General features: G+C 41.7%; 1 protein-coding gene across 3 annotated transcripts in view; it reads right to left on the minus strand.

Moving 5' to 3' along the window:
• The window catches only part of LOC129818379 (splicing factor, suppressor of white-apricot homolog), a 148,362-nt gene that overhangs the window by 122,436 nt on the left and 6,927 nt on the right, over positions 1-18,999 (minus strand). For all 3 annotated transcript variants that reach the window (XM_055874210.1, XM_055874209.1, XM_055874211.1), the window contains exons 3-5: positions 17,505-17,636; positions 13,057-13,133; positions 7,186-7,405 (exon numbers count right to left, since the gene is read on the minus strand). In XM_055874210.1, coding sequence (XP_055730185.1) covers positions 7,186-7,405; positions 13,057-13,133; positions 17,505-17,636 — 429 coding nt within the window. The remainder of the gene's footprint in view (positions 1-7,185; positions 7,406-13,056; positions 13,134-17,504; positions 17,637-18,999) is intronic.

An 18,999-nucleotide genomic window follows, 5' to 3' on the forward strand; every position in this document is an offset into this window, starting at 1 on the left:
TCAGGGTGGGTGAAACGGTGCGAATGAAGCCACTACCAGGGGACCGGACGGGCCTCTGGAGACTCGGATCCTGTGTACAGAAAGTGGCACCACGCTCCTACTTGGTCGAAGTGAATGGATCATTGTACCGTCGCAACAGGGTTGACCTTCGGATTGCTGAGCCAGCACCTACTCAGAACCCTGATGGTCAAAGGGGTCGCATGACAAAAGACGGAACTCCAGCAATGGTGCCTGAGGCACTGGGCGAAGAGCCAGGTGATCACAGGTCAAGTCACATGGGGCCTGAGGCACTGGGCGAAGAGCCAGGTGATCACAGGTCGGCTGCTCCCTCGCCCATCAATACTCCTCTTAGACTGTCAGGTGACACGCCTGTGCGGGAACCCGCAGTCCTCGCAGACAAGCCCCCTGTCTTTTCACGCTACGGGCGTTTGTCTCAGCCACCAAAAAGACTTAATCTGTAGGTTTCCCATCAGTGTTGACAGAAAGAGATTAAAAGAAAAAAAAAAAGTAAAGAGACTATCAAAATGTGTTAAGTTGTTATCTGAGAAAAAAAAAAAAAAAAACTAAACTGTTCATGTTGGAAACTATTACTAGGTTTGTTTTGTTAATGAATTGACACCTCCTGTCCTATTTTATTAAAGGGAAGATGTTATGGGTTTAAGATGGCACAGTGATGCCATCTGTTGGTAAATGTTTATTACTGCAACTCATGTATTTATACCGGGGTGCTTGAGATACCCGGAAGTGTCATGATGTACAGAACAAGGCTGGTTACTCGCATGAATGTCTCTGTCTCGTCATTTACCATTGGAACAAACAGGGGTCTGAATACTTTCCGAATGCACTGTATCTGGCCGGCAGGACCATAGCTCCAGCCAGATAAGTTTGGTCCGCAGGTTGGCCAGCTAGCCAGATCCCATCAAATAATACCAATATATTGTTTATATAACGTCAGTATAGTTTTACCTTGGACAGAAAGGGATTTTGCTCAGGGTTGAGAACATGATCATGTTCAAAGAGTCTAATATTGGCATAATTGAGAGCCATTGTACTCCCCATGGCGGTTCCTTTTGTTTGTAGGAAAAAGTCACTTCTAAATATAAAACTGTTTTTTGCGAGTACCAGCTCTGTTAGGCCTCTGACATGAGGAGCTAGGCAGAGAGTCTGTAGGGCACTGGTCCAAAAAAAAGTCAGGGCCTCTAGGCCAATTTGGAGGGGTATAGACGTGTATACTGTAGGCTTTCAATGTCAAAACAGGCGAGTAGGATGTTTCATTGACCTGGGGAATCGTCTTGAGTACACGAATCATGTCAATAGAGTCCCTTGTGAAGGAGGGTAAAGAGGAGATACGGCTTGAGAAATGAGTCAAAAATACTGGATATCTGTTCTGTCAGGCTCCCTATTCCGGTTAATAATAGAGCATCCGGGGGGGGTTAGTAGGGCATTAATGGACTTTAGGGAGTGCATATATTACAGGTGTCACAGGGTTATCCACTTTCATAAAGTTGTACTCATTCATACTGATTTCCCCTCTGTCAAAATATAGCTTGAGTTTAGGACTGAGCAATCTCAAATTATTTCGAATTGATGCTTTAGAGTATTGTTCCAAATGCCTGGATCACAGGAGGTTTATCTTTTTCTTCTTTGTTTTTATGAGCGTTCTGTCTTTTGTTCTCGTCTGCTTTGCTGCTTCAGTCCAGTGTGCACTGTGCTCCTTCCCACTCACACACAGACACCGAGCCCCTTCCCCTGCCACTCACAACAAAGACGAATGACAACGTCCTCTCTGACAACAAGCAGTTTAAACTCGCTTGGTCCAACAGAATCGGTAAAATGGACACCGAAACGCTAAGAAATATTGTTTTACTGTAATAGACAAAAACCTTTCTAACAACACCCTTTTCATGTCTCAACTCAAAATGTAGAACAGAGTAGACCCTACTAAAACGAGAGTATCAATGAACATCACATACCGCTAGCAGCATTTTAGCCACAGACTTATGTGCTAGCTGTCTAGTCTGTGTTTTATAAAATGTGCAATGAGCATAAAAAGGCACATTTATATAAGAATTGGAAACTCGTTCTCATTCTGAGAAATATGCATGATGAATGGAAACAGGATGCCCTGAGCTTAAATTCAAGTCTCATAGCAAAGGGTCTGAATACTTATGTAAATAAGGTATCTCTGCTTTTAAGCAATATGCACACATTTCTAAAAACAGTTTTCACTTCGTCATTATGGGGTAGTGTGTGTAGATTGATGAGGATTTTGTTTTTAAATTCAATCCACTTTAGAATAAGGCTGTAACGTAACAAAATGTGAAAAACATCAAGGGGTCTGAATACTTTCCGAATGCACTGTATATACTGTATGTATACATTATTTTAATAGCATGACACTGTAAAGTCCATTATTCCTCTGAAGAGTGAATTAGGCTGTTTGAGAAGGTTTGAATCCTAAGCAACCTACATACACATTATTTGAAATACAACAGACAAACATAGCTACTGTAGTAGGTCAAAGCTGTGTGCTGGAAAACCTTGGTAGCGCATGGGTGGAGTAGGCATTGTGGTGCTCATGTGAATTTAACTTATTCTTCAGCTTCAGACCAATCCCTCCTTCTCACTTAATTTTTGTTTTGTTTTTAATGTCCATGGTTTTTACACTGGAAGGTAATATTGTGTTAAAGCTGCATTATACAAAATGTCCACATGCAAAGGCAGATTTGCCATTAGTCTGTCATTAGCAGTGCTATTGTAACCTTTAAAGAGAAATATCAAAATGTTTCGACTTCATTTTTATCATCTTCAGCACCACCTCAACATACGGGAAAATAGCGCATTTCCATGTTTTACAGTAAATAAGATGTCATTGGAAACACTTTTCTTCCTACATCACCTACTAATTGTCTAGGCCAAAGTTGAATTACTGTTTAACGGATGCCCCGCCTAGCTTTTCTCCACAAGCCCAAAAAAATGATTCAGATGTGTTATTTTTTGACCAATATATGCGGCTTCTTGTTTATAATGCACTGTCCGCTCTCCCTTGAGGCTTTCCCATTTTGATGCCCAAGAGAACAAACAGCCTCAGATCACACGCTCCGATCATGTTCAAGCCTCGGATTGGACAGTGAAAAGAACACGCTCGCACATGCAGATGTTTCATTTCTCTCTCATGCAGTCATGGCTGAAGACAGCGCAAATTCCTACTATTTATGTGTTCAGGTTAAACGTGGGATGTCCCTCATTATAAATAAGCAGTCGATTAAATTCATTGTTATTGCATAATTTTCAGATCTATTAGAAGCGATTAATAGACGAAACAACAATGTAATTTAACCAATTGACTGGCCAGAGATCAGGACATTCATCCGAAAAGACGCAGTGCAAGCTGATAGTATTTTGGACAACCAAATTTAACTCAAAATGATTGATGAAATCAAAGTGTGTCAGCTGTATGGTGATTAGCGATTCATAACTTACATTTTACCAGTACTACCAGTAGTAGTAGTAGGCCAACCGATAACACCACGACGGAATGCGTTTGAAGTGATGATGCGCCGCCGAGAACAGCTAGCATGTCCAGCAAAGTACATCACCAGTGGCACACACTTCATGCAGATCAGCAGGTGGGGGCTTTTCGTGGCAGTCAGACGAGACAATCAAAGGAAGATGCGGTGAGCAAAGTTATTGGCCCCGAATTTAGTCACACTTGCTCTATATAGATTGATGCTTCTAATTGTGCATGTTTAAAACAACATTTATTTTGATGAGTAAAGGTTATACTCTATGGCTGGATTTATGAATTTTTCCCCCAATGCTATATTAATTTGGCAGACCTAACTTGATTGACCTTCTTTCTACAAAGCCTTGTCTATGAGAGGCCTAATCATATTGGTACAAATATTTTGTTAACGCCTAAGCTATAGAGAAACATTCAGGAAATTAACTCATTACTTTGCATCAACATTTTAATTTGATTACAATTATTTATTGTCAATCATTCTTGAATTTGTTAGGCTATACAATTAAGTAGATTAATGAACTGATAATACATCCTTTTATTTTTAAATATCATTTTTGAATATGATAGGATGTATAATAGAATGCAATATTTTTTGTGAATAATGTTCATTAATATTCATTTATGTATTAATAATAGTAATCAGAAAATCAGTCTGTAATTGAATATTTTGCTTATTGTTCATTTCCATATAGCCTAGGACAATGTAGTAAAGTACTGTAATTCCTTATCTGCCTAATGAATTTTTTTTTTTTCGCTCGCATCACTTTTCTGGGGGGAAAATTCGTTAAACAGTGGATCAATTTTGTCTGGCCCTACACTTACTTTTTGGTCAGTGTGGTGTGTGTGTGTGTGTGTGTGTAACCTTCATTTAACTAGACAAGTCAGTTAACAAATTCTTATTTACAATGAGGGCCCGGACGACGCTGGGCCAATTTTGCGCCGCCCTATGAGACTCCCAATCACGTCCGGATGTGATACAGTCTGGATTCGAACCAGGGACTGTAGTGACGCCTCTTGCACTGAGATGCAGTGCCTTAGACCGCGTGTTAACTATTTAACTGTAAATTTAGATATGTAGCTAGCTAAATTTACCTAACTAATGGTTTTCATTTATTGATTAACCACAGCTTGAATATCACCATATACTTAGCTATCTACTGTAGCGTCGGTTCTACTTCATATGACTGGCAGCATGTTGTAGCAGCAGCTGTGTTACTGAGCAACAGAATTGCTTGATCCGGTTAGATAGAACTCTGAGATACCTGAGATTCAGTTGAAAAGATGTTAACCTCTTTGGGCTAAGGGGCAGTATTTTGACGTCCGGATGAAAAGCGTGCCAAAAGTAAACTGCCTGTTACTCAGGCCCAGACGCTCGGATATGCATATAATTGGTAGATTTGGATAGAAAACACCCCAGTGTTTCTAATAATGTCTGTGAGTAAAACAGAACTGATTTGGCAGGCGAAACCCTGAGGACAAACAATCCAAGAAAAAAAAAAAATTCAGCCTACCACTGTTTCCAATGCCTGTCATGTTCATTATGAGGCGAAATCCTCCCAGATTGCAGTTCCTAGGGTTTCCACTAGATGTCAACAGTCTTTAGAAAGAGTTTCAGGCTTGTTTTGGGAAGAATGAGCTAGAATTTGTAGTTTTTATAAGTGGCTCCCATTTTGGCTGTAGTGTTTTCATGCTTGTGGATTGGAGTGCGATCTTTGTTGTTTATCTCCGGTAAAGGCAATAACGATTCTCTGTCTTAATTTTTTTGCGTTTATTTACGTATTAGCGTACCTGAGGTTTGATTATAAACGTTGTTTGACTTGTTTGGAGAAGTTTATTGGTAACGTTTGGGATTCATTTTGTATGCATTTTGAAGGAGGGAAACCTGTGGATTATTGAATGAAGCGTGCCAACTAAACTGAGTTTTTGGGGTTATAAAGAAGGACTTTATCGAACAAAAGGACCATTTGTGATGTAGCTGGGACCTTTTGGAGTGCCAAGAGAAGAAGATCTTCAAAGATAAGGCTTTTATTATATCGCTATTTCTGACTTTCGTGGCGCACCTGCCTGGTAGAAAAAATGTTTTTCATGCTTTTGTATGCAGGGCGCTGTCCTCAAATAATCGCATGGTGTGCTTTCGCCGTAAAGTATTTTTGAAATCTGACACAGCGGCTGGATTAACAAGAAGTTAAGCTTTATTTTGATGTATGACACTTGTATTTTCATGAATGTTAAATATTTCTATTTCTGTTATTTGAATTTCGCGCTCTGCAATTTCACCGGATGTTGTCGAGGTGGGTCGCTAGCCTGCGCCAGAAAGGTTCATTTCAGAAATGCTCCATAAAAGGTAGCACATCGTTGGTTCCTAAATCAACTTAAATGTTTAATTAGAGATAAATTATACATTTAATAAAATCTGTTGCACCTACAAACTTAGTCAATACGAAACTTTTTAAATCCAATGGTCACTTTATGGACATTATAGTCTCGTTTTAATGCAATGTCTAATATTTGATCTAGGTAGAAGAAGAAAATACTCTAAAAACTCATTAGCTAACGGCCCTGTTAAAAATCCGGCATGTGGTTCTCAATAACGGCCGGACGGCTCAATCAAGTTGATTGCGAATTTTGGCATATTGGCTTAGCTTCAACCAATGCATACTGATGAGTTCGGATTTCTAAACTTTGAATATTATTAATCATTAGTTATATCAGAGACATGAGGGGTGCCATAGTCTAGGGTCTACACCAGAAGTTAATGGTTATCTGTAGGAGGGATGTATATGGTAGAGGCAATTAAGCTTGGAATGTACTGAGTGAAGGAAAGACGATCACATCTTGGCAGGCACTGATAAGGGTGGAGAGCTGTGGATTAGTGAGGAAGGGGCCGAGGCCAGGTCAGGTCACGTTAAGGGAGAAGGAAAGGTTTATTGCCCGCATCCCTTAATTTCCTGCCTAGCAAAAGAGATGTAATCTATAGAGAGAAGGAGGAGATTCCACCCCAAATTGGGGTATATATATTTTTTATTTAACCTTTATTTAACTAGGCAAGTCAGTTAAGAACAAATTCTGATTTACAATGACGGCCTAGGAACAGTGGGTTAACTGCCTTGTTCAGGGGCAGAACAACATATTTTTTACTTGTTAGCTCAGGGATTCGATCTAGCAACCTTTCAGTTACTGGCCCAATGCTCTAACCACTAGGCTACCTGCCGCCTCCAAAATCTATAGTACCACTGGCGGAACCATGTCTTGTCTGTTCAGCTGTTAGATCCTTTGGTTGAAGCATTTACAGTGTCCGTCAAGTTCTTACTGATATTTAGAACCTAAAAATACTATAGTTGCATGCTACAGTAATAAGTACACCATATATTCTGAATTATATTAATGTATTCTGTTGTTAAAGGGACACTTCAGGATTTTGGTAATGGAGCCCTATATGTACTTCCCCAGTCAGATGAACTTGTGAATACCATTTTTATGTCTCTGCGTGCAATAGATAAAGGGCTTCATTGCCAAAATCCCGAAGTATCCCATTAAAATGTATTCTGTGCTACTCAGATTTCCACCTGTATTATGTATTAGATAGTAACATATACTATGTATCCCATGATGTACAACTCATTCTGTATAAACCCTTTTTGTTAATCTCTGTGACTCACCCTGTAAGTCCTGCTTGTCGGAGGCGGGGGTGTAGCGGCCCTCCTTCATGGCCTTCAGGATGTGTTTGTAGTAGGGGTTCAGGTAGTGTTCGAAGTTCAGGAAGTCAAACTGGGAGTTGCCAGACTGCTTGGCTTTCAAAACAATCTCAAACTGGGCCCCCTGCTGGCACACAAAGTTGGCGGTCCTCTCAATGATGGCATGGGTTTTGGTGGTCGCTGGCTGGAAAGGGGAAGAGGACACACACTAGGTCAAACGAAGTGTGAGGTTAAGGATAGGTGACAACCTGGGGATATATAGTGAGGGAAAGAAGTATTTGATCCCCTGCTGATTTTGTACGTTTGCCCACTGAAAGAAATGATCAGTCTATAATTTTAATGGTAGGTTTATTTGAACAGTGAGAGACAGAATAACAACAACAAAATCCAGAAAAACACATGTCAAAAATGTTATAAATTGATTTGCATTTTAATGAGGGAATGAAGTATTTGACTCCCTCTCAATCAGAAAGATTTCTGGCTCCCAGGTGTATTTTATACAGGTAACGAGCTGAGATTAGGAGCACACTCTTAAAGGGAGTGCTCCTAATCTCATCTTGTTACCTGTATAAAAGACACCTGTCCACAGAAACAATCAATCAGATTCCAAACTCTCCACCACGGCCAAGACCAAAGAGCTCTCCAAGGATGTCAGGGACAAGACTGTAGACCTACACAAGGCTGGAATGGGGCACAAGACCATCGCCAAGCAGCTTGATGAGAAGGTGACAAGGTGACAACAGTTGGTGCGATTATTCGCAAAAGCAAAAAACACAAAAGAACTGTCAATCTCCCTCGGCCTGGGGCTCCATGCAAGATCTCACCTCGTGGAGTTGCAATGACCATGAGAACGGTGAGGAATCAGCCCAGAACTACACGGGAGGATCTTCTCAATGATCTCAAGGCAGCTGGAACCATAGTCACAAAACAATTGGAAACACACTACGCCGTGAAGGACTGAAATCCTGCAGCGCCCGCCAGGTCCCCTTGCTCAAGAAAGCACTTATACAGATATATTTGCCAATGAACATCTGAATGATTCAGAGGACAACTGGGTGAGGGTGTTGTGGTCAGATGAGACCAAAATGGAGCTCTTTGGCATCAACTCAACGTGTTTGGAGGAGGAGGAATGCTGCCTATGACCCCAAGAACACCATCCCCACCATCAAACATGGAGGTGGAAACATTATGCTTTGGGGTTGTTTTTCTGCTAAGGGAACAGGACAACTTCACCGCATCAAAGGGACGATGGATGGGGCCATGTACCGTCAAATCTTGGGTGAGAGCCTCCTTCCCTCAGCCAGGGCATTGAAAATGGGTCGTGGATGGGTATTCCAGCATGACAATGACCCAAAACACACGTCCAAAGCAAAAAAGGAGTGGCTCAAGAAGAAGCACATTAAGGTCCTGGACTGGCCAAGCCAGTCTCCAGACCTTAATCCCATAGAAAATCTGTGGAGGGAGCTGAAGGTTCGAGTTGCCAAAGGTCAGCCTCGAACCCTTAATGACTTGGAGAAGATCTTCAAAGAGGAGTGGGACAAAATCCCTCCTGAGATGTGTGCAAACCTGGTGGCCAACTACAAGAAACGTCTGACCTCTGTGATTGCCAGAGGGGTTTTGCCACCAATTACTAAATCATGTTTTGCAGATTGGTCAAATACTTATTTCCCTCATTAAAATGCAAATCAATTTATAACATTTTTGACATGCGTTTTTCTGGATTTTTTTGTTGTTATTCTGTCTCTCAATGTTCAAATAAACCTATCATTAAAATTATAGATTGATAATTTCTTTGTCAGTGGGCAAACGTACAAAATCAGCAGGGGATCAAATACTTTTCCCCCCTCACTGTATGTATCAAGCAAGAGTAGGAATGCTGATCTACAATCATGGCCAAATGTTTTGAGAATGACACAAATATTAATTTTCACAAAGTCCGTTGCCTCAGTTTGTATGATGGCATTAGCATATACTCCAGAATGTTATGAAGAGTGATCAGATGAATTGCAATGAATTGCAAAATCCCTCTTTGCCATGCAAATGAACTGAATCCCCCAAAAATATTTCCACTGCATTTCAGCCCTGCCACAAAAGGACCCGCTGACATCATGTCAGTGATTCTCTCGTTAACACAGGTGTGAGTGTTGACGAGGACAAGGCTGGAGATCACTCTGTCATGCTGATTGAGTTCGAATAACAGACTGGAAGCTTCAAAAGGAGGGTGGTGTTTGGAATCATTGTTGTTCCTCTGTAAACAATGGTTAGCTGCAAGGAAACACGTGCCGTCATCATTGCTTTGCACAAAAAGGGCTTCACAGGCAAGGATATTGCTGCCAGTAAGATTGCACCTAAATCAACCATTTATCGGATCATCAAGAACTTCAAGGAGAGCGGTTCAATTGTTGTGAAGAAGGCTTCAGGTCGCACAAGAAAGTCCAGCAAGCGCCAGGACCGTCTCCTAAATTTGATTCAGCTGTGGGATCAGGGCACCACCAGTAAAGAACTTGCTCAGGAATGGCAGCAGGCAGGTGTGAGTGCATCTCCTCACACAGTGAGGCAAAGACTTTTAGAGGATGGCCTGGTGTCAAGAACGGCAGCAAAGAAGCCACTTCTCTCCAGGAAAAACATCAGGGAAAGACTGATATTCTGCAAAAGGTACAGGGATTGGACTGCTGAGGACTGGGGTAAAGTCATCTTCTCTGATGAATCCCCTTTCCGATTGTTTGGGGCATCCGGAAAAAAGCTTGTCCGGAGAAGACAAGGTGAGCGCTACCATCAGTCCTGTGTCATGCCAACAGTAAAGCATCATGAGACCATTCATGTGTGGGGTTGCTTCTCAGGCAAGAGAGTGGGCTCACTCACAATTTTGCCTAAGAACACAGCAATGAATAAAGAACGGTACCGACACATCCTCCGAAAGCAACTTCTCCCAACCATCCAGGAACAGTTTGGTGACAAACAATGCCTTTCCAGCATGATGGAGCACCTTTCCATAAGGCAAAAGTGATAACTAAGTGGCTCTGGGAACAAAACATCGATATTTTGGGTGCATGGCCAAGAAACTCCCCAGACCTTAATCGCATTGAGATCTTGTGGTCAATCCTCAAGAGGCGGGTAGACAAACAAAACCCCACAAATTCTGACAAACTCCAAGCATTGATTATGCAAGAATGGGCTGCCATCAGTCAGGATGTGGCCCAGAAGTTAATTGACAGCATGCCAGGGCGGATATTATTAAATATTGACTCTATGCATCAACTTCATGTAATTGTCAATAAAAGCCTTTGACACTTATGAAATGCTTGTAATTTTACTTCCGTATTCCATAGTAACATCTGACAGAAATATCTAGACACTGAAGCAGCAAACTTTGTAGAAAATAATTGTTTGTGTCATTCTCAAAAGTTTTGGCCACGACTGTAGGATCAAGGCCCCCCTTTCCATGTAACATTATTCATTGTGATCTAACAGGCAAAGGGGATCCTAAATCAGCACTCCTTGTCTGAGATGCTTGATACATACGGCCCCAGACTCTCCTTTTAGGCAAGTTAATGTAACTGTATTTAATAACTGAGGCACAAGAGTAATCACTTCAGAAGCAAAGACGAAAAAGCTAAATACGCTACAACGTGACATGACAGGTTTTTAAGTGTGGCAGTTAATTCTTTGTGGGGGGGGATCAACCAAATTCTATTTCCTAAAGACTGTAGCTGAGGTTTAATAGCTTCTTCACTTAACAATCATTTCATAAATACATACAAGACGGAAATCATTGGGACTCGATTATTCAATATTACTGTGACTGTGTACTTTCAAAGATGAATCATTCTCGTTAGTTACCCTCAGAAAAAACTAGCAAAAACACACATTTCTCATCAAATGAAAACCTTGAGAGAAGACGCTTGGGCCTGAACTGTAGTAACATTCCACTACACACACATAACCTTGCAATTTTGAATTTTAACGAGGAACCTCTTATGGAATCATGAAACACAGAAAGGAAGAGCAGAGAGAGAGATGATTCCTTCTCCCCATCCCCCAGGCTGTCAGACCGGCGACTGCCTGTGATAACGGGGGGAAACACAGCCACATCCCCAAATTAATAGTTCAAATCAGATATTCTGAGAATTACGCCGGCTTTGACTAATTGGCCGTTTCGAGACGGTGCAATTGGGAATGGCTTCACAGGGTACGCAATCGAAATCTCATTACAAGGACACGTGGAAAGGATGCGCATGTGTGTCTGGACATCACAGAGGACACTGACAGCCAGAGTGAGGAAGATCTCTCTGTCAGCGGCGTCTATATTGAATTACAATGTGTGTGTGCATGTGCACGTCCCTGGGTGTATGTAAGTTGGTGTGTGTGTTTGTGTCAGTCTGAAGTATGTAGGGTGTGTGTGTGTGTGTGTGTGTGTGTGTGTGTGTGTGTGTGTGTGTGTGTGTGTGTGTGTGTGTGTGTGTGTGTGTGTGTGTGAGAGAGAATCGAGGCCATGCTGAGATGAAAGCCTCCCCTTCTTGAGTTGGAAGGAGCCTGCAGATGAAAGGCAACCAGCGGTCAATGGGGGATGCAGCAGCAGTGGAGTGGAAAGTCTGTCCTAGTGGACTGGGATGATACTGACTGACGCAAACTAAAGCAGCACAGCAGACTCCTCTTCTCAGTCTCCTCCCAGGCTGCAGGATGTGAGTGATGACCTCAATACCATCCCACAGATAAGACGCCTTATCTTTCGACTCACCACGTGTCTGTGTCTGTCTATTGGTCTGTCTGCAGTCTGATCAGCCTCGCAACATAAATACTGCACCAGTCACTGTCTATCACACGGACAACACTCGCAAGCAAGTTCTGCTGTTTGCTGCTCCGTTCCCTTCCCCTCTCCACGGCTCCATAATAGTAAGTCGTGGATGGGTATTATGTAAACCGTGTTATGTAAACCGTTGGACCCCGGACCCACCATTGTTCAAATGTATACTGAACAAAAATATAAACGTAACATGCAACAATTTCAAAGATTTTACTGAGTTACAGTTCATAAGGAAACCCGTCAATAGAAATAAATTCATTAGGCCCTAATCTATGGATTTCACATGACTGGGAATACAGATATGCATCTGTTGGTCACAGATACCTAAAAAATATAGGCCTCTGGATCTCGTCACGGTATTTCTGTGCATTCAAATTGCCATCGATAAGATGCAAATATGTTGATTGTCTGTAGCTTATGCCTGCCCATACCACAACTCCACCATGGGGCACTCTGTTCACAATATTGACAACAGCAAACATCTCGCCCACACACCGCCATAAACGTGCTTTGCAGTTGTGAGGCCGGTTGGACGTACTGCCAAATTCTCTAAAACGACGAGTTATGGTAGAGAAATTAACATTCAATTCTCTCGCAACAGCTCTGGTAGACATTCCTGCAGTAAGAATGACAATTGAAAGCTCCCTAAAAACGTGTAACTTATATGTTTCCTGGTCTTTCATATCTCTCACAGATATAGGACAGACACTTCAGAACAAACTTCCTTTAGATTTTTTGGGGGGACGTTCCGTTGTTCCATGTAGTGAATCTCTTATTCAATGCGTTTGTATGGGCTAATAGCAGTAAGGCCAAATAAAAATATTCATCAAATATATATATATCTTTTTTTATACTTCAATGGGTGTTAAACTTCAAAATCAAATAGCTAAATGATCCTTGATATAACCTTTAAACACAAATCCATATAGCTTAGTAGAACCGCCCCCGGCTTAGACTTATGGGTTAAAACCCATTCTGCAACCCTGTGGTCCATCGTGTTAATTAAAGTATGAAGTAGTGCGGGTACTCACCAGCTCCACATCGGGGGGGATCGCCAGGCCCGGGGGCGCCACGAAGGGTTCCTCGCTCTCCTGTGGCTCTGTTTCCTCTGATGAGGAACAACCCACAAGGTCAGGGAGAGAGAGAAGAAGAGAGATTAGGATTCAACCTACAGTCATTGTGACACATAACAAGCACTCAACATTTCCTCCTCTCCTTCCTCTACCCACTCTCATTCGGCCACGTTGCCCGAAGCACTCAGTTTCAGCTTTACTTACTCTTAACTTTCTGGGAGGTGGTGGTCCCTGTCACAATTATTTACAACTTACCCCCCCCCAGTGTGACATAACACACGGACAGGTCAGCTGTAAATTTGATTAAATATGGATGCATAAGTTCAATGTGGGGAGGCTGTAGATGGATGTAGAGGTTAAGCACATTAATGCCAAACATTGCAGCCAAGGAGCCCAGCATAGATTTGTCTTGTGCTGATTTAATCAGGCGCACCGCTGGTCGCCCGAGGTGTGCCCCGGCCGCCGATACCACAACAGAGACGAGCGCCCCCCCCACACACACACACAAGTAGAGGAGTTTGTACTGCTGAGTAATCCCAGGCAGTGCCAGGTTACAGTACTGATGACAGCACTCAGACGCACAGCAGTAGTACTGTACCATCTGCTGAGGGAGGGGCACTTTGGCGTTGGCTAGAGGGGAACGGGTGGGAGGGGTTGTATAATGCTGTGTTCATAAGCAATTGGGAAAGTGGTAATTTCAGCTTTGAAGTAGTAAATACGAGTTGGATGCATTCACGTGCTTCTGTGATAAAATGAAAAGTGCCTTAATAAGAACAAAAATACAGAATCACAATGTAAGTAATATGACATTACTTTATCTAAATGTCGATTATACAATCTGTGTGCTTTATTGATTTCTGAGTTTGATTGGTTATAGATAGAAATTGGGGCGGCAGGTAGCCAGCCTAGTGGTTAGAGCGTTGGGCCAGTAACCGAAAGGTTGCTGGATCGAATCCCCGAGCTGACAAGCTAAAAATATGTCGTTCTGCCCCTGAACAAGGCAGTTGGCCTACCAGGGAACAGTGGGTTGTCATTGTAAATAAGAATTTGTTCTTAACTGAGTTGCCTAGTTAAAATAAAGGTAAACGTTTTTTGTTTTTTTTATCCTACAGGGCTTCCCAGCTCACTCATTACAAGTGACTTGAAACCAAAGCTACATCGCCGTGTGATTTATTATTTCTCCCTTTCGGGTATGAATGCGATTTCGAATATATTTGTTCATGTCAGAATGATATTTGTACGTTTAGACCACTTCAAACTGAGCCATTAGCCATTTTGCTAGCTAGCTTGCTTGCTAGAAGGCTGCTCACTTGCGCGAGGTGACTTCGTGATCAGAACGTGCCCGAGAGACCGTGCGCACATTCAGGGGTATAAAACTTTAAATTACACTGAACAAAAATATAAACACAACATGGAACAATTTCTAAGATTTTACTGAGTTATAGTTCATATAACGAAATCAGTCAATTGACATGTATTCATTAGGCTCTAAACTATTTCACATACCTGGGAATACAGACATTTTGTATTTATTTGTTTATTTAACCTTTAGTTATCTAGGCAAGACAGTTAAGAACAAATTCTTATTGACAATGATGGCCTAACCCAGCCAAACCCTAACCCGGACGACGCTGGGCCAATTGTGCGCTGCCCTATGGGACTCCCAATCACGCCCGGTTGTGATACGGCTTGGAATCAAACCAGGGTCTGTAGTGACGCCTCTAGCACTGAGATGCAGTGCCTTAGACCGCTGCGCCACTCGGGAGCCCAGATACCTTAAAAAAAAGTAGGGGCATGGATCTGAAAACCAGTTAGTATCTGGTGTGACCACCATTTGCCTCAGGCTGCACAACATCTCCTTCGCATAGAGTTGATCAGGCTGTTGATTGTGGCCTGTGGAATGTCGTCCCACTCCTCTTCAATGGCTGTGCGAAGTTGCTGGATATTGTTGGGAACTGGAACACGCTAGGCTTGGGCGGTATCCAGGTTGTCCTACCTTCAGACTACCGGTAAGCTTCAACGAAAAATTATGTGACAGGTGAAATCAAGAACGGGATTTTATTTATCTCCTAATGTATTGCACAATTTGACTGCAGGTATTTAAAAAGTTGCTAAAAAAATTTAACCGTCTAGAAAACATAAGAAATAGTTTCAACAGTATTGAAAAACCACCCTGCGGCTATTTCAAAATACCCCGGTATACGGTATACCGCCCAAGCCTACAACACACTGTCGTACACGTTGATCCAGAGCATCCCAAACATGCTCAATGGGTGACATGTCTGGTGAGTACGCAGGTCATGAAAGAACTGGGACATTTTCAGAATTGTGTACAGATCCTTGCGACATGGGCCGTTCATTATCATGCTGAAACATGAGGTGATGGCGGCAGATGAATGTCAGGAAAATGGGCCTCAGGATCTCATCATGGTATCTCTGTGCATTCAAATTGCCATCAACGTTGTCTGTAACGTATGTCTGCCTGCCCACACCATAAACCCACCACCACCATGGTGCACTCTGTTCACAACGTTGACATCAGCAAACCGCTCGCTCACACAACACCATACAGTCTGCCATCTGCCCGGTACAGTTGAAACCGGGATTTATCCGTGAAAAGCACACTTCTCCAGCGTGCCAGTGGCCATCCAAAGGTGTACATTTTCCCACTGAAGTTGTTTACGACGCCAAACTGCAATCAGAATTATTATTTTTTTTAAGTTGGATGTGGAGGTCCTGAGATGGCATAGTTACACGTGGTCTGCGGTTGTGAGGCCAGTAGGATGTACTGCCAAATACTCTTAAACGGCTTATGGTAGAGAAATAAACATTAAATTCTCTGGCAACAGCTCTGGTGGACATTCCTGCAGTCAGCATACCAAAAAAACGCTCCCTCAAAACTTCTGACATCTGTGGCATTGTGTTGTGTGACAAAACTGTACATTTTAGAGTGGCCATTTTTTGTCCCAAGCACAATGTGCACCTGTGTAATGATCATGCTGTTTAATCAGCTTCTTGATATGCCACACCTTTCAGGTGGATGGCTTATCTTGGCAAAGGAGAAATGCTCACTAACAGGGATGTAAACAAATTTGTGTACAAAATTTGGGAGAAATAAGCTTTTTTGAGTACGGAAAATGTATGGGATCTTCTATTTTAGCTCATGAAACATGGGACCAACACTTCAAATGTTGCGTTGATAGTTTCTTTCAGAATAGTTGAGAAACGCTGATTGGCTAATGGCAAACAAGCTGCATCAACCACAAACTAAAAGTACAGCTATCATGCTCGCAAACAAATTATAGTGTTTAAAAAAACATCATTAGATTGCTTAAATTAAAATAATGTTTTGCCAAAAATGTTGTTATTGAGGTAATTTCCTTAGTAGGTGACGTCAGAGGTCAGCATGTTGGAGAAGTGGAAGCTCAGGGATGATAGACGATTTTCCCACTAGTTATTACCAGTTGGAGGGGCATTCAAGTAGGACTGACGCAGAGCACAGCGTCCTGACAGCCACTTAACAATAACCCTCTACAGACTAAGCCCTAGCCAGGGGGGTTCTACTAAACTATATTAAATTCTTTTAAGAAGGTCATAACCAAGGATTATTTAGCTATTTGATTTAGAATTTTAAATATATAATTTAGCCTTACTGCTATTAGCCCATGCATACATATTGAATAACAGATTCACTACATGGAACAGCTGACAGTCCCCCCCAAAAAATCTAAAGGAAGTTTGTTCTTAAGTATCTGTCCTATATCTGAAAGATATAAGACAGATCAGGAAATATACTTCCATTCATTTTTTTAACTGGTACCGGGGGACCTTCGACATGTACATATTCGTGAGAGTCTCAACTTTCCACAGAGGGATAATATTAGTGTGCAGCTCAAACTGTTCGGACTCTACATACAGAAGTTGGCAGATCGGCTGTTCACTGGACCTATGAAGAGGCTGAAGCTCAGCACTGGACCTCACGGATGATTAAAAGTCAGTAGAGTAGCTAGCCAGTAAGACTTCACATTCAGTGCCGAAACTTGAAAAAGCTTTATTTTGTATAGCTCCAGGGCATCAAATGTATGGTTTATGTGACTCCGGGGAGCCTGCCATGCTAAAGAATTAATCACAGGGTTTTCATTAAAGGTGATATGTGAGCCTCTCCACCAGTGTATTCATGTGTCTAGTGTGAGATGCATGTCTCTCTCTTTCTCCTCTCTCTCCCCCTAACGGCAGGTCAAAGAAAGATTCTCAGTGGTTTCAAGGGGTAACAAGTGGTATCAAGAGGTATTGTAAATATATGTGTGAGTTTACTTGAATTTGAATTCCTTTTTTGTGATGTATGTCATTTATGGATTCAAATACATAATTTAAATGTGTGTGCATTCATGTGTGCGTGTGCTCACCCGTCTCCCTGTTGGCCTCCTCTTCCTCAGTGGGTTGAGAAGGGTCGTAGTAGTCTGCGCTGTAGCGGAAGCCCACTGTGTTATAGGTGCCTTCATCTGCCAGAGCTTCACTCAGACGCTTGTATTCTTCCTCTGTGTGAGAAACATACATAATAAAAGAGTGAGGGGAATGGAACTGAAGATTTATTGAAAAATACAGCCATAATAGGCTACTGTTGGGCTTGCCTCTAGCATGAGACAACATTGGATTAATTCAAAATCATCATTCCATCCATCCTGCATAGTTAAGGATGTAAAGAGCGCTGTGAGCTGAGAGCTGACAAAAACTAAAGCAGATCGAAGCCAAGCTTACCTTATAACACCACACTTGTCTATTGCAATTAATCTCATAGTAAAGGACTGAGGAATCAAAGACAAATTCCCATCTAACAAGAAAAATATTTTGAATGCGTCTCGTGTCCCCACATGGATAATTGCTAAAGCCCCACTACTCAAGGGCGCGCGAGCGTGAGGGGACAAAAGTAACACAAATTACATGAAGACTCAGTCACTTTGGGAATTAAACACATATATTTCACTTAAACCCTTCAAAACTATTTAATTTAAATTGCCAAATTAAATCTAGCCTAAGTGACTAAGGTGATTCTTTATGTCAGAGCCATTTCATTATAAGTGACAGAATATGCTATGAAGTGTGCAGCATTGCTAAAAATAACCTTAGGATAGTCTTTTTAAAATGATGTGTATTTCAACACTCAAGACTTTAAGCCAATAAAATAGAAATCTTTGGACAGGAGAGGTACTTTCGCATGAAAATAAGGCAACGGTAGTTAAAAATTCATGAAAAAAGTTACACTACGGTAGGGCTAACCCCAATTAGTCGACCAGTAACAAAAAATATATATCATGATGTACAGAGACCTGTCTGATTCACACCTGTGAGTGGACTGATCCATTGTGGAGACATGTGCTACTGAAATTGTAAATGGTTATATTACATAAAAACAATGGGGCAACACTAACAAAAATAATATTATTTAATAACAAATGTGCTTTCTCCTGCATTGGATAGAGGCCGCTGTCCGTGGTTCAGAAACACAGTGCGCTGTTGAATGTGTGCCTCTTCCCAGACCACGTTGCTTTGTACATAATAGCAAAGTTACCCAGCATATTGGTGTTGAGACCAAAGGCAGCAGCAGAATGAGGAGATAAATAATAAGGCAAAGCCTGTTTTCTTAAGAAAACAGCCTAACTCTTAAAATGTACCTTGCTTTATAAATCCTCAATATATCTACAGAAATAAGACAGATATTGCAATTTTTGCCTATTTGATTAATAGCCTACTGATTCTGTGAGCACCAAGCCTCATGCAACAACATGTCAAGTAAAACAATTCACACATTCGGCTGTTTTTAACCTTTGCTTTAATAAAGGCTTTAGACTTTTTTTGTTGTTAAAACACTCTCTGGTATTTTTATCATTTATTTAGTGTTGT

The sequence above is a fragment of the Salvelinus fontinalis genome, chromosome 21, assembly GCF_029448725.1.
Source record: "Salvelinus fontinalis isolate EN_2023a chromosome 21, ASM2944872v1, whole genome shotgun sequence".
Classification (NCBI taxonomy): Eukaryota; Metazoa; Chordata; class Actinopteri; order Salmoniformes; family Salmonidae; genus Salvelinus; species Salvelinus fontinalis.